Source organism: Cynocephalus volans, chromosome 17 (genome assembly GCF_027409185.1).
Source record: "Cynocephalus volans isolate mCynVol1 chromosome 17, mCynVol1.pri, whole genome shotgun sequence".
In the NCBI taxonomy this organism is placed as follows: Eukaryota; Metazoa; Chordata; class Mammalia; order Dermoptera; family Cynocephalidae; genus Cynocephalus; species Cynocephalus volans.
The window spans coordinates 34,077,194-34,103,066 of record NC_084476.1 but is presented as its reverse complement, the minus strand read 5'-3'; the positions used below and the strand labels follow the sequence as shown (position 1 = coordinate 34,103,066).

The following is a 25,873-nucleotide window of genomic DNA, read 5'->3' as shown; positions in this document are numbered from 1 at the left end:
GATTCAAAGTAGTTGGTTGAAGCCAATGAATCTTAACCCCGAAATGGTGATAAAAATATTCAACCTCTCAATTTTTAACAGTTTTATTAATTGTGTTAAATGTATAGCCAGCATACTAAACAATTATGATCAAGAAGAAAAATGAAGATATTACATTCATTGTAAATTATCTGATGTTAGGACTCAATTTGCACACAGACTATGTTTAAATGCAGATCATTATAAATTTTACCTTTTAAGTCACTAGGTTTTCATTCAAACCTATTTTCCTATAGAAATATTTTATAAGTGGTATTTAGATATACCTAAAATTTTAGGCTGGAAATATGAGCTACATATACAGAAAAATAAGAAAACACCATTATTATGTTGAAAATATCATATGTAACAGTAAAGTAGTTTTAAGGAAAGAGTAGAGGAAACTCTTGGGAGTCCCTTTGTCAAATTTAGGGTGCTTAGAAGTCCTCTAAGAACTAAAGACATCCATTTCTTGGAGCACATTTTCTAATAAAATGCTTCTAGGGAAGCCTGCAAGTTGTTTTTCTCAAAATTTGGGGGCACACAATTATAACAGAGATACCTGGGGAGATTATCCTAAGATAATCAAGGAAGATTTAAAGGAGATGGAAAGGAGGCAGGGGTTCAAGAGCATGAATGTGGAGGCGCAGAGAAATTTACCCAAGGCGAATTAACTGAGTTGTGAGTAGTGAAAATGGGGTGAAAATGGCAATGTGGTGTAAGGGGAACCATCCTAAGATAGAGTTAATGAGGGGGATGAAAGGATATGAAGGGAAATGAGACAGACAGTGAGTCAGGAGTAGAAATCTTCAGAGCGTGACCAATACTACATATGACATGTCACCTCTCATTCAGATTTGGGGGATTTTCAGCTTGCTGCCGAAAAACAGACATCCCAAAAGAACCGTAGGAGATTTGTGACTTCTATATACATGATGAGTTCTCCCTCATCAGAACTAAAATGCTATCCAGTGAGTTTGAAAAACAAAAATTGAATTTTGAAAAGTACTGGAGAAAATGAAATCACATAAAGCTAGTTTCATCAGACACTAAAACACACACACACACACACACGCACACACACACACACACACGCATGCTAATTTTCATGGTTTGAACTGGACACGGATCACCTCTGTCCTCTTTGATAACCACTGGCAAGAAGCTAAGCATGGGGGCAGGATGATACCAGTCACCACCTCAGAAAGTCAACATTCAGTGTATAGAGTGGCATTCCAGAGCCTGCATGACTTTGCTACAAGGTACCTTTCCCTCCTTATCTTCCACCTCTTCTTTCTACAAATCCTGTATTCCTGCACCTCGAGACTTCTTATGCTCGGTGTTTTCCTGCAAGCAGCAATTTTTCTGCTTACCGCCTTCTTCCCTGGGGACACTCCCCCGGGCTCTAATGCAGCCCAGGATTTCCACTAGCTTCAGTCCCACTCCTGAACCATGGCTCCATGTTTCCAAATGCCTGCTGAATTTCACCTGAATGTTTAAAACAGATTTTAAAATGTCTCTTACGAAACTGAACTGATCACCATACTTTCTAGATGATAAACTGCCTTTTCTGCTTTCTGGAGTGATGTCATCATCTTCCCAGACACTCAGGCCTCCTACTTTGGAGGGGTGACTCTTTGCTGCTTCTCACACCCAATGAATTGCCAAGTCCTACTGATATGATCGCCGCAATATTTCTCCCACCCTTTCTTCTCTCTTCCCTTAGGGACCATCGCTATAACTCCAACTCTGCTCGTTTTCTTCCTATTCCAATCTTGTTTACTTGCTGCTGCTGAAGAAATCTTCCTAAACGACTCTGCTGTTTCATTGTTCAAAAACAGCAATGGATCTCTACTGAAGGTCATTTTTTATAGCTGACCTCAAAGATCTTCTGTTACCTCAACTAAACTTACTTTTTTCAGACTTGGCTCTTACCTCCTTCTCCTCCTGTAGCGGATGCTGTGGCTAAATTGCATTCCGCATGATATCCCACCTCTGAGTAGTTCAATATGCTCCTTCACTTGGAATGTCCATTCCTCCTCCCCTGACACACATGACCACATTCTTGGTGTTCTCCAAGAATAAGCACACGTTTACCTTGTTAATTAAACCTTCCCCTGATGTACTGAGTTGAAGGGGATCATACTTTCCTTGAACTTCGACAGTACTTCAGCTGTTTCTAACCTTCGGCATGTTTATGACTTTCTAAGTTGGTTCTCCTTTTGTTTATGTCTTTTCTCACCTACTTGACTGAAGCCAAATTATTTGACTTATTTACCTCTGAATTTGTCTACATCACTTACTGTAAGAAATAGGTACAATCCTCCTCAAGGAATTTAGCATTGGTAGGAGAGAAAAACACTCATGTGAGTAACTACAATGTACCTAAGAATAATGTTGAGTGGCTGAAGGGGTATGAAGGTTATTTTTATTTTATCTCTCTGTGGGAGGGTAAGGACATTATACAGTTTATGTGATACCATGTATGTGGATGAAAGCTGAAAAATTCTGTCACCAACATCATTTTCCAAAAGTCCGGATGTCAAGTATTACTTAGCCAAATAATCTCGGTGTCGTTATATGAATAAAAAAATCCTATATATGAGAGATATAATATAGGATTATATTATATTATATTGTATTAGTATTGTTTCTATATTCTAATACAGAAGCAACACTAATACCGATATATACATTTTTGGGAAATAGTAGAAATTTATTTATTATTTCAGATTGAAAATGGTTTAGATTTAGACTTGTTCCACCTTGTTAAGAACTGACTAGCTGTAATGCAAAGTTGACTTTGTCTAGCTCTCCTGACTTTGTCTCGTGGGCTGGGTTAGATTTCTAAAAATTTTACCTCTTTATTCTGGTGGAATTGGGGATGGAAAGATTATTCTTTTATGCTTAAAAATTGTTTTACTTCTGTGTATAGTTTATCTTTCTAATTTTATTTCTAATCCCATAGCATAATCATCCCTGCTTCAGTTTTTTTTATGGATAGCATCCAAGACTTAATTTGAGCCATCCTTGATTCTGATGAATGAAACTCTATAGTCAGTATTTTATCCAGCTTTTTCACATGAGATAATGGTCTGGAATCGGCACAACAGGCAGATATTAGATCGGCTTTTGTACTAGATTAGGCTGAATACTTTCCATCTTGAGTCTCTAATTTAGTAGTCACATTGGCAAGAGTTTTGCAAAAAATCTGAGTAAGTCTCTAGCAAGACTGTGAACCTTTAGGAGATCTACAGGACTACTGGGGCAAAGAATAAACAGAGGCTGCTAATACAGGCATGGAATGTGAATGCTGAAGCATCACTAACATCTCTCTTAAGGGTGATGCATTTATTTATGCTAAAGAATTTATTGGTGTTCACTGAATTCTAGCTCATAACATAAAGCCCCAAGTATTCATTAAGAAGCAACAAAATTCCTTGCCTAGTCAGTGAGGCATTGTTAACTGAATCCCCTCATGAGATACCCGTCACTTATCAGGAGGTCTGCAATATTTTCTCATGTTCTTTTGGTTGCAAAACAGAACTTACATCCTAATGGAAACCATTTATAAGAATTCTCTAAAGCTTCCACCAGCCCTCTGGGGCACTCCATCATTTGCTAAAGACAGTTGCAAACATCCTGTTTGTTGATGCTCTATGAATTAATTTTAAATACTTAATAGAAATTTACAATAAATGGTGCAATACCTTGAGACTTGGTGTGCCAAAGGCATTTGAAAAGGCATGATGGGTGTTTCACAATTTGAAAGTCTCGGCTTAGTTCAAGGTGTTTTAAACATGGTATGTCCTGAGGGTGCTCACTGAATTGAAGCTTTCTCCAATCTCTACTAAGTCTGTCCTACACATCAGAACGTACTTCTGCTTAGGATCTGATTCTTTTCCCAATCAGGGCTGCAGTACTCCCTTCAACTCCCTTGAGCCCCATTCCAATTGTGTTGGACCTTGACATCCCCCTACTCTAACTGGATGAGCTAGGTTCTTTACACCTCCAGTCACTGAGAAGAGCCCTGGTTTAGTCCAGAGGGAACACAGATATTGCTGTCCTTACTTGAGTATCACCACTGCTTTATCTGATTACCCACACACTACACTCCCTTTCCCTTCTACCCTTAAGGTCAGATGTCTAGGCTATCAAAGGCAGACTACATGGATAAAATTATGTTAAATGTCCTTTGACTGCTGGCACCCTCGCCTCAATCCAAGGTGGCCAGCTGTACAGCTTTCTTTACTCTGTTAAGTCCTTAGCTAATCCTGCCACCTCAGTTAGTTCAGTATTCCTTGTTCTATATCTGTTGAGCTCTCTAGCAGTTGACATTGGGTACTTATGACAAAATATGAGTTCTTTCCACTTCACCCTTTTTTAAATGGTGAAAAAAGATTCCTTACAGTTTAAAATACAAATCCTCCTATTTATTTCCATTAATTCCCAAGAGAAGTAATTAATCAGTTTTCAAGACTTTGTAAGACTATTCCCTGATAGCCATTCTATCAGATGGCCAAATAATACAAGGAAGAGCTGCACTAGTAGATATATCTACCAGAACGACTTTTTTCTAGAACAGACATCTCTGAAACTCCTCACTTTTTTTGAAACATTTAGTTCAACCAAAGACTTTTGGATTGGTTTCTATAATTGGCTGAGAGAATATTCTTTTGCTAGATGAAAGAACATAGACATACTACAGCATAAGACACAACAAATGGAGTTATACTGGGCAATAAAGAAAGCTAGAGTAAAAGGAAGTATTACCTTAGGATCGTGTATTCCAGAAAGCTCTTCATAGATCTTCTCACCTACCATGACAGCAGCCAAGTTTGCTGTGTATGTAGAAAGGCAAAACATACAGAAAATGGCCCAGAGGTTCATTAGAAACCTTCCAGTCCAGCATTTTGGGGGTTTGATGGCTACTGTTCTACCAAACAAGAGGGCATAACAGACATTCAAGGCTGAAGAAAAGGAGAAGACTTTACTTCTATTCCGCCCCTTGGGAGTCATACCGAAGGGGCTCTTCCATTCATAAAGAGTGAGGAAGATGGCAGTGATGTGCAGAGCCACAAAAATTCCCAGCCACATTGTCCAGTGGAGTGGCCACATAAAGGCTCCAATGGGAGCTGCTGTGTCTCGGGTCCTCACTAAGATGCCCAAGCTGGTGGAGAAGAAAGGACTGGTGAAATCTATCACCTGGCTTCTTGCAGTATTGATGCTGAAGGAAGTGACTGCCAAGTGGGCAGCCCCACTCAGGAGATCACCCACCAGCCCAGTCCAATGCCCATTTTTCCAGGCTCCGTACTTTCCATCTCCAACAATATAAAGGTCAAAGTCAAAGTTCATGTCTTCTGCTAGCTTTTCCAGAAGATCAATGCAATATCCATAGCAGCACTTCTTGAGTTTGATGGGCACTGTATCATTATTGCTATGGAGGCTGCTAAAAAGACTGTCCAACATGGTAAAGTCATTAGTCATGGGGTCTAGGCAGAGTTGGCCAGCAGGGCACAAGCCTTCATCATCTACCTCCCTTGTGAAGACAAATGGATGCTCGATCAGGGTTACCACTCTCAGGTGTAGCTTACTCGGGTGTTGGAAGTGGGTTTTGTGCCTCTGGGCCTGCTCTGCCCATATTCCATAGTCCATGACAATCTTCCCTCCCTGCCAGCTGCCCAAGCGGGTCCACATTGGCTTTCCCATGGGGTCATGTTGCAGATTCCAGATGAAAAAGTTGTTTTCTGAGCTGATGATGGTGGAACCTTTTACTTTGATAGAACCACTGAGGCCTCTGAAAGTGGTGTTGGCTAGAAACCTGGCAAACAGGAGCAAAGGCAAAAAGTAAGGTAGAGAGGTGAGATCAAAGAGAGAGGAAGCAGTGCTTATCTTTGCTTCTCTTTTTTAATAAAAAGAAACACTTTTTTTTTTTTTTTTAAGGCATTGCCTATAATTTCTTCAGGAATTATTTAGCTGAACTGTCTCTAGGAGAAGAGTCCTATTTCATTGAGATAATGAGGTCTTTACCCTCAGGTCTGACACTCTGGACAGGTGCTTGACTTTTGGTCTTACTCCAAATCTTTTAATTACTAATTAAGAGATGTGTTGTTTTCTGTAGTAAACTGTTAATTGTATATTCTCACAACTTTGCAAGCTGTTAAGGTTCTCTGCATCTTTAACATGTCTCATTTCTACTGTACATTACATTCGACTGAAGCTAAACACCCTTAGTAAATATTTTTTGGTGCGGGGAATGAGTTTTAATAAGTATGCACATACTTTTATAATTGCTTAAAAATTGCATTCATAATACTGAAAAACAGCCAAATCTTGTTACCAATGTTTCTCCTTGTAGAGTGGAAACAATTAACATAGCTGTCCCCATGAGGCCAGTCAAAGCTGCATGTTGGATACCATCCATGGAACAAAGGAAAAGATAATAAATAAACTTGCATTTCTCAGGATAGCCTTAGGCTACCTTCCCTCTAAGTTATTAGAGAAAACAATTGGCCCTGATTCTTGAGAGAGTATCTGCCAGAAGTCAAAGAAAGGAAAAATGCCAACTAACTTATATGCTAGGGCATTTGAACTAACATTGGGCATTTTCAGTATATCTTCTGATATGGACTAGACAGGAAAACACCTGGTCATGGCCCTGTCTTTCCTAAGTCCGGGGAGATAAGACAATAAGAGGTAATATATAAGCTGTGACATCTCTGAATTCTTAATTATGGCCTCATGTCAGAATAAAAGCAGAGCTTTGGCATCAGATACACCTGCAATTGAATATTGGCCCAACCCCCTGCTAGTATTGACCTTGGACGATGTACTTAACTCTATCTTCAGTTTTGTCATCAGCAAAATGGGGAAAATAATACTTCCTACATTACCAAGTTCGGAAATAATTCATGTAAAGTACATACTGCACCTTCTGACATGGAATAAATGTTCCAGATATGGTAGCTATTATTTAATGTCATTCAATTTTTTTTTTTCAATCAAGACTTTCCCCACTTTTCCAAGTCTCTCTTTTTTTTAAATAGGGAAGTGGTCAAAGATGAACTTAAGTCTTTCCAAATTCCTTCCTGGTTTCTGGGAGGCCCTTTTCTCCTTTGAGGGTCTGCAGGACACTATTTATTTTTTTCTTTTGGTGGCTGGCCGGTGCAGGGACCCCAACCCCATGACCTTGTAAGGCTGCGCTCTTACTAACTGAGCTAACTGGCTAGCCCCTTCCAAGTCTTTTATTAGAATCTTTCTAGTTGGAGACATAAAGCACTGCACTATGATAAGCCCATAGCAGTTATTCTAGATACATTTCAAATTTAAAAGAATTCAATTGAAATATAAACTGTGACACAGTAGGTATTTTGAGGATCCAAATGCTACAAGTCCAGGCTCTCTCATTCACCGGTTGCCTATCACAAACATTATCTTGTAATTTACAAATGCAAATAGAAGTAGTAAGAAATTATATTGCTGCTGATGGGACACAGAAAAATCAAAGTGTGAAGTATGTACTAATTTTCATGAGAGATAAAACATAAATCACATTTGAAGATGCTACTATCGTTAAATGCAGTGAAACTGTTCATTTTGGCAGATTGCATGTAACGGTAATTATTCATGTTAGCACTCCCCAGTGGGACTCTACCACTTAAAATAAATTCTCTTTTGCAACAAGTAATGAAGTTTCAGCTATCTTAGACTTTAAAACAGTTTTCTGCCTCTTTAGAGAAGTAGGGAGCCAAATAATTAAAATATACAGATTAATCAATTGATAATTACCTAGGTACTATTAGGGAAGATTGACTACAATTGTGTTTCTGATAAGAAACCTACTTTTAGATTTGTGAACACACCACACACTTGCTAACATAACCTAAGGAATAAAAATGGTTACTAGTAAATAGGTTAACTTCATTTGGTCAGTTTAGTGATCAGGAAAGTAAAGTGAAAGTTATAGAAAGAGGAGCCCTTAATTTTGACAATATTTGGGGCTTAATGATTATAAATTTTCAACTGGATGGACACTTGAGAGACTACCTCTGATTAAATATGTACTTAAACCATCTCTTAAAAAGGCACTAGAAACCTTCAGAAATCTTTCAGAGATTACACAACTCTCTCATTCCAGTAAAACCCATTCTTCATTATTGGTGTTAAGTAACATTTAGGATTGCCATGAAAGAAGCAAAATGCTCAGTTGTCTTTGAGGCAGTCATTTGTCAAAGAAGGGTAATTAGGACCTGACTGTCTCCAGTTTTCCTAGCTTGGAAAACCCGCTGCTTGTTTTACTATGCAATTGGGACCAAGAAATTGAATCCTAGATGTTTCCCTGGGGAGAAAAACATGATCATCAGATTTGATTTTAGAATATCTTTTTTTTTCCCCCTTGCTAGCTGTATAAGAAATAGTTTGGAAGGATGAATGGGGATGAACATAATTCTATCTGTGAGAAATAATGTTCCTTTCTTCCCCCTCTTGCTTCCTCTCTTTCTCTCTGCTTGTTTCATAATGGGCTTAAGGTGAGGATATGGTAGCAGCAGGAGATGGTATATGGAGAGATATTTAGTCTTGCAAAAGAACAGCAGTGATTTTAAGAGGGCCAAGTGCCACGGGGTTGAGTTTAATCCACAAAACATACTAAAACTGTGTGAAACTCATTTGATGGAAGGTCATATAAATAAGATGTGTAGTATTTAGTTGAGAACAATGTCAGTGTAAGCCCATAGAGTAATGTGGATACAAAAAAGGATAAAAGTAATCTTAAGTTGCTTTCATAGAAATTTAGAGACTGAATCAAAGGGAACAATTTTGACACCATTCTCCGTGCTAGTCAGACAACTGCTCCAGTCAGGATATAAACTCTAAACAAATCTTCTAGATTCAGGAATGTTACGAAGAAAGCTAAGAAAGTAGAATATAAGAGGGGGTGGTAAGCACAACAATCTGATTGGAGAGCAGGGTAGAGAAATATTAGAAAACAACGTAGGAAAAGCAGGTTGCAACTAGACTATATAGGCTCCACACACCTGTTTTATGAGATTGAATTTTATTTTAATAGAAAAAGGGGAGCCATGAAGATTTGTGAGCAGTGTAATAACATAACCAGAGGACTGCATTAGTAATATTGACCTGGAAGGAAGAGATGGTGACCAGCAGACCATTCAGAAGAATATTACAATACTTTTGTCATGGTGTGATAAGGGCCTGGATCTCACTCCAGGAGTGAGAATCTAGTTTAGCATTGTGCCCTGCACACAGCGAGTGTTTAACAAAGCAATTCAGGTATTCATCTTTTTTATCAGAAAATCTCCCAAGATACCACTCTGCTTAAAAGAATGAGGCTCCTTAGTTAATTTCACTTTATGTTTTCCAATTATGTTACTAATTAAGAACATGTGTTACTTTGTTTAGCAGCTAAGATAAAATTTGCACTTTGCAGATTACTTAAAACATGTTTTCAAAACAATTTACAGAATAAGCAAGATTAGTATTTAATATATTTAAGACATATTTTAGAAGCCATATTTTCACACAAAATCTTGACATACTAATTAAAGGATGTTCTTACTTATTCATTAAGACAAATGAACAAAGATATTAACGAAACCACACATCACCCATTTATTCATTCAACAATGCTCACTATGTGCCAGGCACTGTTCTAGGTGCTAAGGATACAGTAGTGAACAAAAACAATCTATGCAGCTTCCATTCTATTGAAAGAGACAAAATAAATATGATAAATAGGTAATATGCATGGGATGTTAGATGGTACTAAGTGCACAGGAAGAAAAATAAAGGAGGAGGGGCCAGGAATGGCCTCTCGGAGGTAATATTTGAGTAAAGAGCTAAAGAAAGGAAAGGAGCTAGCCCCGAGGATATTTGGGTAAGGAGCATTCCATGCATAGGGAGCAACAAGTCCAACATTGTTGAGGTGGGATTATGTCTGACATGTTTAAGGAAGGAATTGGGGCAGGAGAGTTGAGGACCAGGTCAGAGAAAACTTCCGGGGGGAGTGAGATTTGGGGAAAATAGGATTTTGCAGGTAGTTGTAAGTAAGGACTTGGTTTCTTCTCTATATGAGATGAAAAACCATTGGTGGGTTCTGAGCAGGGAAGTGATTAGATGTGACTTATGTTTTAACAGGATTGTCATGGTGCTGTGTTGGGAACGGATTAAAGAAAGACAAGCAGAAGCAGAAAGAACAGCGAGGAGGCTGTTTCAAGCTCGCAGACAAAAGATGATGGTGGTTTGGACTTAGGTGGTAGCAGTGCTGGTGAGAAGAATCAGCTGGATCTTGATAAGTTTTGAAGCTGGAACTGACAGGTTTTGCTGATAGCTCAGATATGGTCACTAAACAAAGGAGAGTCAGGTTGCCACTGAGGTTTTTGCCCTGAGCAACTGGAAGGATGGAGTTGCCATTAATTGAGATGAAGACTGTAGGAGAATCAGGTTTGAGGTGGGGTAGAACTATTAGGAGTTCAACTTTGTGAACACTAAGTTGGAGATAATTTGTAAACATTCAAATGCAAATGTCAAGTAGATAGTTGGGTCATCTGGAATTTAAGTGTGAGGTCTACACTGGAGATACAAATTTGGGAACCATCAGTCTATACATAGTATTTAAGGAGATCGAATGAGATCACAATGTGAGCAACTGTTGTTGAGATGAAGCTGTTCAAGCATTAAGTCCTAGGGCACTCCAAAATTTGCGGGTGGCACAGGTGCAGAAGAACTGGCAAAAGAAACAGAAGAAATAACCAGAGACATAAGAGAAGAACAGGTTGTGATGTATTCTAGAAGCCAAGTAAGAAAGTGTTTCAAGAACGGCACAGTGATCGGGTGTGTCAAATGCTTCTAATAGATCGAATAAAATCAGGACTGAAAATTGACCATTGGCTTTAGAAAGCTGGTGACTTCTGTACAGGAATTATAGTGATGTGTTGGAGCCTAATGCCTCAATAGAGCAGATTCAAGGGAGAATGGGAGAGAGAAAGTAGAGGTAACTCTTTATGAGGTTATGCTATAAAGATAAGGAGAAAAATGGAATAGTGATGAAGGGGAAATGATCAAGTAAACATCGATATGAATTTGTGTATACACACACATATACATGTGCATACACATACACATATACATGTACATGCACATAAACACATACATTTTTATGGGACAATGCTCTTGAAGAGGCAAAGGGGGTGGTGCACTAAGGTGCAAGTGGTGGTGATGCTCTTTGCTATGACAAGAGAGTGTGGAGAAGAGAGAAGGCAGAGAGAACATAGGTCCCAGGGGCATGTGGGTGGGTGGAGGTGGTGAGGGAACTTTGGAAGGTCTCTGCTGATTGATTCAACTCATTAAGGGCATTTAAAAAGTAAATTATAGATTTGATTATACTTTCCCTCTATAATTTATTTGAGAGAGGTTTTATCATATTTTTGAAATGAGACAAAAGGTATTCTTAGAATTAGAGAAAGCAAAGGGCTTTTATAAGAAATGTTTTACATCAATTTCTGGTGAAATGATTAGCATTTTGTATTCCCATTTGAGTTCATGGGAGTCAGTCGTGAAACTGTCTGGGCCTGGCACTTTTTAAAAAATTGTAAGTCTTTAATCACTTTTCCAATCTCTTCTATTAAGCTTTCCACTTCTCTGGGTCAATTTTGACAACTGATATTTTTCTGGAAATATGTTGCTATAGAGCCACATATAGTATCATTTATACTAATTTAAGGATTTCTCCTCAATTAATTTTGGTTTCTATTTTATTAATTCCTTCTTTCTAGGTCTCCCCCCAACCTCTTTCTTTTCTAGTTTTTTTGAACAAGAACATACTTGTGTTCACAATTTCTTCTTCAATAATAGAGACATTTAAAGCTATAAATATAACACTGATTACAGCATACGAAAATTTTTAGTATTATTTTTTTCTCTTTTATTTATTTTCAGATAGTTTATAATTTCAATTTGTTTTTCCTTTTGATCTTGAAGTTATTCTTAATTTCTAAGTGATTAAGAATTAGCATCATCTTTTTCGTCATTTATTTCTAATTGTCTTAGAAGAAGTGAACTATAAAATGTTTACATTTTCTTTTTAAAAATGTGCTGTAGTTTCCTTTATGGCCAAATGTATAGTTGGTTTTTGTAGATGTTCAATAGACAAAGAAAAAAATTATTTTGGTTGTACATATTAAATAAAGTTTGTTGACTGTGTTTTTTAGATCTATGTTCTTGATTTCTTTTTAGTAGATCTGACAAATGGCATATACAAATCTCTCACTTTGTGCATTTAAATTATTTTCTTCTGTATTTGTTATTTTTTATATCTTATCTGCCATAATGTTTGATGTACACTCATTTAGTGTAGACAGCCTTTATCAGATTAAGTAAATACTATTCTACTTACCATTTTTAGATGTGTTTTAATATATTTTAATTTGTATCTTCAGAAATGGCTTTTTTTGTTTGTTTTTTAGATCAAAAGTTGTAAAAATGGTGGCCCACAGTTTTGCAACATGTGTGTTTTTTATTGCAATATCTTTAATAATCTTCTAAGACAACATTTAAAAACTGATGAATCACAAAATCAGAATTTTTGAAAAAAAAGGAAAAATAAACAGAATATCTGTAGGCAATGAACCTATATTCCTGAAAGATACCATCAGCTGGAGCTAAGGAGTAGCTGCCTCTTTGGCTGGGGCATGACCTGGTCTCATCCTCATTCAATGGATGCAAGTGCTCCTGTGACGAGCACTACACTATTTATTAATATTACATGTCTGGCAGTTAGATTTGTGACCACTATTTTGGGTGGTCATTATATTTAAATTAATTGCTATAATGTATAACAATTTTTTTGGCATGATATTTAGAACAATACTAATGCATGGTAGCAGAAATTAATTTTTAAATAGCTAACCTTGAATTATGAAATTAAAGCTCTTTGGCACAGAATCACGCTGCTTACCATCTTTTTCTTTGTATCAGAATAACGTATATACTGTTGGAACTGTATGTTCCTTAAATATTTAAAAGAATATACCAGTGAGTCATCCAGTTCAGGCACATTTTTTACGATATGCTCTGTTGTGTGTGTGTTCTGTGTGTGTGGTAGGCAATTTGATCATATCTGTTAGTTATCTTTTTAATCTGTTCAAATTTTTTTTTTTTTTTTTTTTTGTCTTTTTTTGTGACCGGCTGCACCGTGCTCAGCCAGTGAGCGCACCAGCCATCCCTATATAGGATCCAAACCCGCGGCGGGAGCGCTACTGCACTCCCAGTGCTGCACTCTCCCGAGTGCACCATGGAGTCGGCCCCTGTTCAAATTTTTTACTTGCCAATTTAATATTTTGTGTTTTAGTAGAAAATCATCCACTTTATTGACATTTCAAAATTTACTATAATTGTGTATATTATTCTATCATATCAGAAAAATCTATTTTCATATGTTATGCTCACTTTATTAGCAATTTATTTTTTAATTTTTAGGAGATTTTAAGAGATTTGTCTGTTTTAATTATTTCTTAAAAGAAGTAGTCCTTAGATTTATTTATTCCATTATTTTGATGTCTTACCATATGTCTTATATCTTGTGTTAATCATAAAATTATTATGATATCTTTTCTTTCTGTTTCCCATGTTTATTTTCCCTTTTTCACTTATTGGCTTATTTTCTCTTTTTAGAATTTAATCATTGAAATCTATTGATTTAACCATGATTATTATTGATTTCAATATGTTGGGCTTTTGTTTTCTAGTTAATAGTTGTATTACTGATTTAGACCTGGCCCATTATTGATATAGGAGGTTATTTATTTATTTATTTACATTTTTTAATAATTTTACATGGTTTGAGCTTTGGTTTATTGTACTTTCACATGTAAAAATTTGCTGCTTGTTTTGGATGCTAGAATACTGTCATTTGGGGTAAATAATCCATATAGTAATGGAAGTGAGTGAGCATTCTCTCAGTCTCTGTGAAATGTTAACTGCAGTGTTTATTTTAATTTATCTGATTAATTACATTATTCATGTACTATTTTTACTTTTGGTTAACTTGCTCTAAAATTTATTAAAGTTAAATAAAAATCTCCCACTACAAATTATTTCCTTTTCTTAAAGATTTTGAGAACTGTTGTCCCCTGATTTTCTTTCTTATTCAGCATGTAAAGTTTTACTAATCTAATGTTTTTGAAATAGTTCTGTAATAATCTATTTGTTTCCAGTCTTCATTTTGGTGACATATTAATCTACTTTTGTATTGTTTCAACGCATCATTATCCTCATGTGTCTTCTTCCATGCCCTAGTTGTTTAGAGATCATATCTTTATTTCTACTTTGATCTTTTCTCACTTATCAATTTGTCTCTTTGTATATCTACTTCTCTCATTTGTTTTTTGTTTCTTTTAAATTGTTCTATTATCTTTGCTCTTTTCCCCTGCTGTTGCCTTCCATTAATCATATCTGTACACGGGAATATCTATTTTGCTGTGTAGAGACTTAAAATTTATTTTTTCCCTTGGGAACTTTCTTGGTATCATTAAAAAAATCTTTATCCTCATTCTCTTATATCTTAAAAAATGAGCTGAATTTCTTTTCCCGTAATCATCTCATCATTTTAATATTTTCCCCCTGAGGAATGAGAATTCTATCATTCTCCATAATGCTCTATCAAATTTTTTTTTGCCTATGAGAACTTCATTTTGATTTTTTGCTTTTGCCTGGTTAGAAAGCTTTGACAATAATAATACTGGTGACATTCTCTCAAACTTCCTTCTCACCAGCACCACCTGATTCTTTCTAGGTTCTGGGTTCAGTTGTCAGGTTTACTAACTTCTAAGCACTGAATCTAAATATTTGTTTCTTGGTCACTTTGAATTTGACTCCAGATCTACCAACTGTTGATATGTAGTAGAAAATCCACCTCAATAAAGTCCTTTTTGTATGAGACAAAGGAATATTCTTAAGGTTTCCCTTTCTTCTTTTTCTGGGAGAGGAAGAGTGTTTGGGAAGAGATTCATAGAAGTTCAGAAATCCCATCTTTCTTTTTTTAGTGATAATATTTCTATTGTTATTTTTAATTGACACATAATTGTACATATTTACGGGCTACAGAGTTATATTTCTATACATGTATACAATGTGTGATGAGCAAATTTCAGGTAATTAGCGGATCTATCACTGCAAAAATTTATCATTTCTTTGTGATGAGAGTCCCTCTCGTAGCCATTTGTAAACATACAATGAATTATTGTTAATTTTAGGTATCTAGCTCTACTGTAGATGACTAGAACTTATTTTCCTAGCTAGCTGTAATTTTGTCTCCATTAACCAACCTCTCTCTCTTTCTCCCCACTCCCTTTCCCAGCCTCCAGTGACCACAATTCTACTCTCTACTTCTTTTTTTTTTTTTTTTTTTTTTTTAAATCTTTATTTAACAAGGATTTTGGGGGATCTTTTCTTTAGAATTGAAGTTTAACTTTAGTGCTTCAAATAAACTCAGGTGTCTCAACTGCACTTATTAAGAAAAGCAAAAAGATTTTTAAAGAAAGAATTGAAAAATACTGAATGACAACAAAAATCACAAAAATACTTTAATTCTTCAGTAAATTTATCAAAATATAATGCAATCATAAGTTGTCTACTCTCTACTTCTATAAGCTCAATTGTTTTTTTGTTTTGTTTGTTTTGTTTTTTTAGCTCCCACATATGAATGAGAACATGTGATTTTTACCTTTCTGTGACTGACTTATTTCACCTAACATAATGTTTTCCAGGCTTATCCATGTTGCTGCAAATGACAGGAGAGAAATCCCATCTTTTCTTCATGTGATTTCTATCTACAATAAATCTTCCATCAATAACTTGCTTCCTAAAAAGTTCTACACTTTTGCATTTGTCACAAGTTCACACTTACATAGTTATTTTTTTTCCCTGCTCTTTTTCATTGAAGAGCCCCAAACTATTCTCTCTTTGGATAGTCTTTTAGAAATCTTTACACCCAATTCTAGTAGTTCACAACTTCTACAGAGCTCCAATTGTCTGAATTACTAGCCATTTATATTTTCTGTATATATTTTAATCCATGTGTGTGATGTTTCTTAATTCTTCAGGGTTTTTCCACAAGCCCTCTTATTCCTTAAATTATTCTCATTTTACATTTCTTCTTGAGGATCTAGACTATTTTCTCTCCCTCCAGTATTCTTAACAGTTTCTGACATGTGGGTTAATCTACAGTTATCTTATGATTCCTTTAATGTTCTTTCTCTTATTTTATTTTCCTAAATTTTATCTTCTGCTCCCTTTTTTTTCCTCCCTCTCTCTTTTCTTTTTGGTGGACTTTGTGCAAATGAAATGCTAATATTTTGTCCAGTTAGTAAGAAGTCTTAAATCAGCCCTTGACCATTCCTAGTTAATTTAGCTATTTTTTGTTGCCACTCCAGCTCTCCTTCCACTACCGTCTGAAATCCATCTATTCACTTCCCTTTATTTATTTTTCTATGTCTCTTTTACCACCTACCCTTTTTCTTCCAGCCCTGGAGGACCTTTCTCTATTCATATGGCTGACTGTTACTAGCTCAGCTTTCACTTTGTGTCTTGTTTCATAGAAGCAGACCCCTATGGTATCTGCCTTCCTTTTATAGTAACATGAATTTGGCCATCTTATCCACAGAGCTCACCTATGGTCCGATTCTGCCAGAAGACGTTGCTTTGATTTTGTTCTCCATACGTGGAACAGCTCTCCAAATTAAACATTAAATGTAGTTGATTTCTTGAGCTAATGTAAAATGACTCCTTAACTGTCCTGTCTAATCCTCCCTAGGAACCTAAAATACAAGCATTTGGCAGTTGATTAATCCCATCCTTGACTTTTTAGAGTGTAAAATCTTCAAAGTCGTGGATTTTGACATGCTCCACATTCCAAGAGCAGTATCTTATGCAGAGTTGCTGTTAGGAATGAACAAATCCTCCCCTTGCCACTGCTCTGCTTCATAGAACCGCAGGCTGACAAGCTGAAGGAGACTTCAGCAGTCATCTAAGCACCTATCACACTGAGCCATCTTTGAATCTTAGGCACAACACAGTAATATTTGTGGGGTAAATGCAATTAAACACATGTCTTCTACACAAATCAAACATGTAGCTCTTAAAGACACCTTCATCACTTTGCCAGAAGAATGGGGCTTAATCAGCCAGAAAGCATTTGCATTTGCAATTTACAGATGGTTTGAAGCATTAAAATTTCAATACATTTCCCTCTGAATAATGGATGGTATCAAAAATAAACATTAGTTCAATAGAAACTTCTTTGATGATAAACAATTTAACAGGAATTAGAAATTGCTAAATTTCTTTCTTTATAAATACACAGACAAATGGGGGGGCAGGGAAGAAGACACAACAAACACAATTCCTTGAACTTTCTGGGACAAGTGAACAGATATGATGTTGATGGGTGAGAGGGGGGAGAGGGAGAGGGGAGGGAAGAATCGGTAAAGGGACGTGAAAACCAACTACCTTGTATACTGATAAAATTAAAAAAAAAAACATAAAAATTTTTTTAAAAAATGAATTGCTAAATTTCAATCCTCAGAGCAGAGGGCCCCCACACACTATAATCACTGATTATATCATCTTTTAAAACAACATACCAGGTTCATCTTTTAAAATATATTTCTATCAGTTAATAAGCAACAACAATTTACTAATACATTAAATATTTACATGTGCGTACATATAAATCATTTGGGCCTATGTTCTGTCAATATCTGCAAAATTCAGTTACTTACAAGTAAAACTGTAGGATGAAAGGAGAGCTACTACCCTTTTTGACTCTTTCTCCAAGGGGAGAAAAATACTAATTAGTGTGATTGGATCATAATTTAATATACATTTTAGGCTGTGTTACTATGGGTGTGTGTGAAGTGGGTCACTGCATTAACAAATCAGTCACATGGATATGGCACTTCCTTTTTCTGCTTCCATGTGTCATCACTGGCAAGCTGGCATTTTCTTCCTGTAATTTCTTCTCCTGCATATAACATGACAGATCTGTTTCCATACCACTAGGTCATTGTCCTTAGTTCTTGCTTTTTGGTATGGACCTTGACTCTACTCCACAATTATGGCTTGTACCCATCCCTTGAACAGCAAATTGTCACTTTGTGTAATATCCCAATTTAATTCATTTTATCTTTTTGGATTTGACCTCTACACTATCCCAGGTACTGACATCCCTTCCAGTAATGCATTGGCATAGCCCTGGCAATGGGACACCATATGGTATCTACCAGTCCGGCATCCATCTGAAGGGTTATAGGGTGTGGAGACTGAAGTAACCCTGAGAAATATATTTGGAATTCAGAGTAGGGCTGCAGTATTACCATCTATAGTTTCACATCTTTTTGGCACATTTCCAAATTTTAGAGTAGATGCATGCAAAATGGAAAGAGTCAACAAAGAATAAAATTTGCTCTCAGACAAATAAAGGCTTGGAAGCTCTCCTAATATGGAAAAATTTCGTGGTTAAAATCTGCTAGATCCTAGATTAAGTAAATTTGAGCTGTAGTCATCAAAATTGGGTCCTGAGGGAATACACATTTTCCAATGTATTTTATTTGAGACCCCCCATGACTTAGTAAAAATTTCAGACTCAACTCTTGGCATGACTTAAGTGACCTGCAGGAAGGGGCAAGTTCAAAGGATTTCAGCCAAATTAGTCCAGTGACAGGGGTTCCTATTGGAAACATCTGGAAACACAAACCTTAAGTGTTGATTCCTGAGTTTCAAGTGTTAACTCCTTAGTAGCTCTAGCAGAGAAAGTTAACCTAGGAGTAACAGCTGGACATATTAGGTCATCCACAAGCAATGCATTCTCCTTGGGGCTCCAGGGAGCCAGTGTTAAGCAGCATGCAACCCCTGCTTTCATGTCCAATGCAACTACATTTCTTTTAAGTACGTGTTGAAGCACATGGCTGAACCAGATTGGTGTGGTTGAGGTCCTAGGATAAGAATGATTATATCTGGGTAATCATGCCTCCTGATTTATATAGCTTTTGGCTAAATAATATAAATTACAAAGTAGTAGGATACCAATTAAAGATGGTTTTTATTAATTCTGAAAGAGTCTGGAATGTGGGTTTAGATGAACTGGTTGAAATCTTCCCTTACAAGGTATTAGCTAAACAACTTAGGCTACTACTTAATGTTTTGAGATAGAAACCCTTACAGTTGAGAAAATTGAAGTTTAGAGAGTTTAAATAAGTTTGCTAGGGTCACAATGCCACTAAATTATAGCAATGGTGGACAGGAATATCCAAAATTAGAATTATATCATGCAGCCTCGAGTTCTTCTTGAACTCTTCTAATGTCTAGGAATGAATTGGGGATCACCACCAATTTATACGTTGGATTTTTCTGAATGGACATTTGCTTTTGCTTTATTTTTTTTTTCTTTCTGAAGCTTTCCTAGTACCTCTCAATACCGGGGACATAGTAGGTTCTTAACAATATGTGCATCATCAATAATTAAAACATTTACTGTTCGTGAAAGGCCAGTGAATCTTGGTATTGCTTGACCATGTAAGCATAAAGATGGACCTAGCTTGGAGGGAAAAGCCTCTAGCATATTGGACCACACTTTAGTGCCAACCAAGGAGGGGGCCTAGAAATCCCAGCTAGCGCCAGAGGATAATCAGTAGTAGAATGAGTGTTGTTCCAGTGAAGAATGACAACGAAACAGCCAAGCTAAGGAAAATGAGTAAAAGCACGGATAATGAGTATATCCTTTCCTGGTGGGAAAACAGAAAAAGGGGTTGTAAGCTTCCTGAGAGCAGAGCCCCCTGTCTTCTATTCTTTGTGTCTCCAGTCAAGGGCTTGACCTAATGTTAGTAAATGTCAACAAATGTTTGTGAGTGAACAAATGAATTAATCACTGCCTACTTGATACGATTCTCACAGGATACAGAACAGTACTATAGAAACTCTTTGATGGAGTTTGGATGTGTTTTCCCCTCCAAAACTCATGTGGAAATTTGATCTCCAATGTGGCAGTGTTGGAAACTGATTGAGTCATGGGAATGGATCCCTCATGAATGGATTAATGCTCTCCCTGGGGGAGGGGGAATTAATGAGTGAGTTCTCGCTCTGTTAGTTCCTGCAAGAGCTGGTTGTTTAAAAAGACCTTGGCACCTCCTCCTCTCTCTCTCTTGCTTCCTCTTGCCATGTGATCTGCTTGTACCCACCAGCTGCCATGAGTAGAAACAGCCTGAGGCCTGTGCCAGATGCAACTGTTCCAGAATCGTAAGCCAAATAAAGCTCTCTTCTTTATAAATCACCCAGCCTCAGGTATTTCTGTTATAGCGACACAAAACGGACTAATACACTCTTCAGACAAGAAAGACAACATTCCACAGCCCACTTAGAAGCTAGAATAACTGTCAGGAATGTGATTAATTAGCCAAAGGGTCAGGGACTTCTTAGGCCAAGGCATCTATCAGTGTCTAGACTCTTTAATTCTTAAAGAAAGGATATCTGCCCTTGACCAGAGTATGACTAATCATGGAGCTCTTTCTCCAGGAGCAATGAATTCATTAACACCTAGGGCCTTCAGGCAAGCATGAGCAAATCCTAATCCTAGGAACAGTAGGTAAATCCTCAAATTCTTATTCACTTTCACCAGAGTCTGGTGTTCAGAATGCAGCAAAAGAGTAAATGTGGGCAAGGCCAAAATGAATTTTGAGAAATAAAAACAATTTTTGTATCCTAAAGTTTTTAAAAAATTACTTGCAAGGCTTTTATACTCTATTACTTCATTTGGTTAATTTATTACATAATTGCAATTCTATAAGTATCTCATGGCTAATGTTCCGCTATTCAATGACATCCACTATGCATATAAAATGCAAACTCCTTAGCCTGGAATAAAAGCCCTGTGTGGTATGCAAAAATTTTAACTACTTTTACAGAATCATCTCAAATCCTCTTCATACGCAATTAATGCTCCAACAGTACTAAATTTTTCTTTTAGGTATTGGTGGATTTGCATATGCCATTTTTTCTGCCTGTGAATTTGCTCCAAACCTGAAAACTAGTATTCATTTTTTAAGATTCATTTCCAGTGTTTTTCCGTCATCACCAAATCTCTGAGAAGGGTTAATTATTACCTTCTCTGTGTATCTGAATATATCTCTATTCTACAAGATCACATATCCCATTGTTTTATAATCATTTACTTACTTTCCAACGTTATAAGCTACATAGCAAGCAGCACTAGAATAGCAGGATTCAATTCCTCATTCTGCCCACCTCACTCTAATCCAACAAATGGTCATTGGCTGGACAAAAACAACCATACATATGTATTTATGTAGTTCTTATCAAAATAATCTGCCAGCTTTAATTGCTCTGAATAGTTAACATTTAATAAAATAACTAGTAAATGAATTGTTAAAGATAACATTATGAACTTGGTCTGCAAAGGGTTTTGTCTGCATTTTGTTATGATGGACATTTGATCTGGCATCTGGAGTCCTGGGAAGCATAAAATTCCTTATACCTGTAATTATGTCTATATAGATTGCCATGAGAAATGATTTTTCTAGTCTAAATGGCTATGCTGAAAATGCCATGTTTTTGGTGGTTTCATTAACATTTTAAGATGTTAACAATTCTGTCATCCCAAACTGAAAATGACTGTGTGAGAAATGAAAGCTTGTGTAACTCTGACATCAGCTATTCATGGCTCATTGTCCTCCCGACTTGCATTATGCAGTGAGGAAGTGGGGTCAGTCTCACAAAATTTGGAACAATTAAGGAAATTACTGTATGCAGATGTGGCTTATGGACTGAGAATAACTACTTTTCTAAAGGACTGTATTAAACAAAATAAACAAGGAAAATGAAAAATCCACAGATGTTTTATGGCTTAAGGAAGCTTTTAAGTTATTCATTATAAAGATTTCCTTGCAGGGTTTTGCCAACTTCCTTTGACCCTTTTCTGAACACTTTGAAACTTTCTCTTTGACTGTATTCCTCAGCAAGTTTAAGAAGTTCTAGGCATACTTTCTGAAGTTCTTTCAGTTCATTTCTCAGACACGTCCAAGGGAATGAAAAGATTGTCTGACCCTTATACATTGTGAATTGCTGCTGGGCTCCAAACCTCACGCACTTCTTCTACAACTTTCAAAGTTTGTAGAATAAACATGTAAAAACATCCATGAGGGCAGAGCTTACCCACTAACGTAATATCCCACCAAAAAAAAAAAAAAAAAAAAAAAGAGAGAGCGAAAGAAAGGAAAAGAGGGAAACCACATAGTAAGTATCCAGGTAAGTAAAAAAAAGTATATTATCGATTTGGTAGTATTTATCTACCAACCATCCATTTTCCTCTACAGCAACAGATGATGTATGATGTAAATATAATGGAAAATTTCCTTCTATGTCAATTTCAATAAATATCTATTAAGTGCCTGGTAAATGCCAGGCATTGGGCTAGGCTGAAAAACAGTGTTTCTACTTAATAGAATTTATATTCTAACTCAGAAGTCCAAAACATAGACAAATAATGATGATGGAATGGGCTAAGTACCATCACATAATTTTGTGTACCAAGTGCCATGGGATCCCTGTAGAAGGAGGCACATAATTTTAATATAAATTAAATCTTGAGGAGCCAGGAGGATCAGTCTGATCTTGATAAAATTGAGACCCTAAGGTACCATACGACCTAAGTCAACAAATATTCCTCCCTGTGGTTTCTAAACATTTTTAGGATCCCAATAGAATCATTTTTCTTGTGCTCACTATTTTACATGATACAGGAAGATGTTAAACAACTCAATGTAGTTTTCACAAGTGGTCTTTCCTGTTTGCTGGTTATGATTGTCCTTCCAAAATAATGACTATTTGAAATTATAAATCAAAGATTTGCTTATATGTTGTGAAGGAGAATGTTTCTTCTGTGAGATAAAATCTTGAGCCTCAATTATATGCTAGTACACAAACAGTAGATTAAATCTGGATAGCAGCTGTAAAATAAAATATGTGTAGAATTTAATCTTGTGGAAATTCAAATATGATATGGGAAAAGTGCAAAGTTTAAATGATGAAAGAAGATATAATTTTATTATTAATAGATTTCTAATAAATAAATTTGAATTATTTTATTTTATTAACAGCATTCTTTAAGGAGTTTATAGATTGTGCTTAGTCTAACTCTGCCACACACATGGCATTTAACATGTTGCCTTGCATATAGTTGGTACTCAATCCATAGATGTAAAATTAAATGTGAAATTATTAGAACTCTCTGATCTTTTACCAAATATTCATGTCTTTTTAAAGGTAAGACACGAAGGAAAAAAAAAGAAAAAGAAAAAAAGAAGAAAAAACAAAAAGACCAAAAAAACCCCAAAACAGAAAAAGAGGAAAAGATAACAGAAAAAAACAAATAACAAAAAACAAAGAGATAAAGGTAAGACACTATTAGGTTGCCTTGTGTTTCTCAACTTAATCAGATGTCACTGTTCCAAGAGGACTGCCTAAAAATGGGGCCTAGTCTACAGGTAAGCTTTCACTTCTGAAATAGCAATAATTCTTTTCCTTGGCCTCTCTGACCATAGTGATCTTTTTCCAGAAGAAAACCTAGGCCTTATAAAATATCCTTGAAGGATATTCTGCTTTTCCCAGGGATCATGAAAACCATTTCCATATGATGGACTGTTCTTTATTTTAAATGGGCTTTTTCATAGCTTCTGAATCAGATTGAGGCACTGGAGCAGAAAGGTACGTAATTAAAAAATGTACATATATAAAATCACTTATGTATAAAATAGTAAATAATAAAATAATAGTAATACTCTTATAGAGCTCTTAGTTTTATCTATCTATCCCCATCCATCCATCCATTATCTATCTACCTATCACAATGATTCCATAGGTAATAGGATCTACTGTTATATCCATTTTATATAAATAGATATACAACATAGGCTCAGAGAAGTAACTTGACCAAGTCATGCAAGTAGTAAGTGGCAGAGATAAACTGCAAGCTCCGTCAGTCTGGATCCAGAGTCTATGCTTTTAACCACTACTGTATTCTGCCTTAAGCATCAAGGCCTGGGAGGAGATAGAAAAGTCCATTTCCTGCTTGACTAATTTTTTTCTCTATATAGATTTAGAGAGATTTGTTGGGGTCTACTGATATGGGAAGAGCAGGCAGGGAAAGAAACATTAGTTGTGTATCTACTATGAGCCGAGCATGATATTAGGTACTTTTCATATATAATTTCATTATATCTTTAATATACTATATTAAGTTACTCAATATCCTAATTTACTGATTAGAAAACTGAGACTTGGAGCTTTTAAATAACTTGCTAAGAGCACAGCAGGTAGGAAAGGGCTAAACTAAGGTTTAAAAGTTGGACTGAGTATTCCCCCTACACCATAAACAAGTCTATAGATCAAGTTACAGATGACAGATCACGGGACACTACCTTATGTAACCTGAAACCCTCCTGAAAATATTACTAAAGTTCCTCAGAGGCAAGATTTCTACAAAGAGAAGAGAAGGGAAAATTTTACTTCCTGTCACAGCCATTTAAAGGAGGGATATAACCCAGGCCTTGCAGCCTACCTTGATAAATATTGTCCTGAAGTGAGATTTGTGGTTTCCACATCCATGCAGTTCATCGTGCTGGGAATGAGAGCAAGTTCTGGCTGGATCATGGTGGCCGTGGCTACGGCTCTTGCAACCAGTTCCATGGCATCTTGTACGTAGTACTCAAAGATAGATTGTGTTGTTTTTCCATGAGCAATGAGCCCTAAGGGCAGGCCTTCTGTCCTCAGTTCCTCCACATTCTGGGAATCTCCCAGCACCCAACGAAGCTCAGGAGGTGTTACCCCAAATTGCGTGGTAATTTCAAAAATCCGCCGGATACTTTCCATGTCACAGCCAAACATCACCATTGTGGGTGTGCTGTTCTTAATACTCTCGAGCTGGACCTGCAGGAAGCTCAAGAGGTCCTCAGTGGAGGAGAGGTTAGCAGTGATGCTGATGATAGATCCAAGGTGGAACTTGGAATTATTCCGCGTAAGGAGGAGGAAATCAGTGATGTTCCAGTCTTCCTGGCATAGCAACAAGCTAAAATTGTACCAGTTGTTCATGGTCAGGATTGAGACAGTGACATCAGCATCAGAGCTTAATGAATTTTCTAAACTCAGTTGAAGGTGAAGGGGATTCTGTATTTAAAGATACGAAAAAGAAGAATTAGAAAGCATTGGCCAAAGACCATAACATAGGGTACTTTTGCTTTCTTATGAGGCTTAATCTTTTATTTTCCCTTGTGATATTCAAATACCTGTGGGATAAAATTCCCATACACTGAAAAACTATGATTCTTGTCTAATGCAACTATTGATTTCTTAAAACTGATTTCCTGATATTTGTACTAAGAGTACCAGAGGGCAGATGGTTTTGGGTGTAAATACCAAGGGTGAGATCCTATACATGTAGTTCTCAGATTTTTATCAGGCTTGCCTACTTTCTTATAGACAGTCCCCTTTACGCATCCCATTTCTTAGTATTGCTATTAATAACTCATTTGTTAAACTTTTCTTTCATTTGAAATAATTGAAAGAAATAACTTTTTCTTTCTTTTAAAATTAATAGCAGAGAAATCTTAATATGGTGCAGGTGCTCATCTAAAAATGGTGTGGAAGATGGATGCATCAGAGTTTCTTAAACTTCTGGCTGCTTGAGGAAGACACTTCTAATACATTTAGAATAATTAGCAATATGTATATCAAGATTAAGTGTATAGTTCAATGTTGAAGGCTTAATTACATT

General features: G+C 36.4%; 1 protein-coding gene across 1 annotated transcript in view; it reads right to left on the bottom strand.

Moving 5' to 3' along the window:
* The window catches only part of GRIN3A (glutamate ionotropic receptor NMDA type subunit 3A), a 160,829-nt gene that overhangs the window by 87,067 nt on the left and 47,889 nt on the right, over positions 1-25,873 (bottom strand). Inside the window, exons 2-3 of the mRNA XM_063082471.1 lie at positions 24,662-25,266; positions 4,792-5,839 (exon numbers count right to left, since the gene is read on the bottom strand). Coding sequence (XP_062938541.1) covers positions 4,792-5,839; positions 24,662-25,266 — 1,653 coding nt within the window. The remainder of the gene's footprint in view (positions 1-4,791; positions 5,840-24,661; positions 25,267-25,873) is intronic.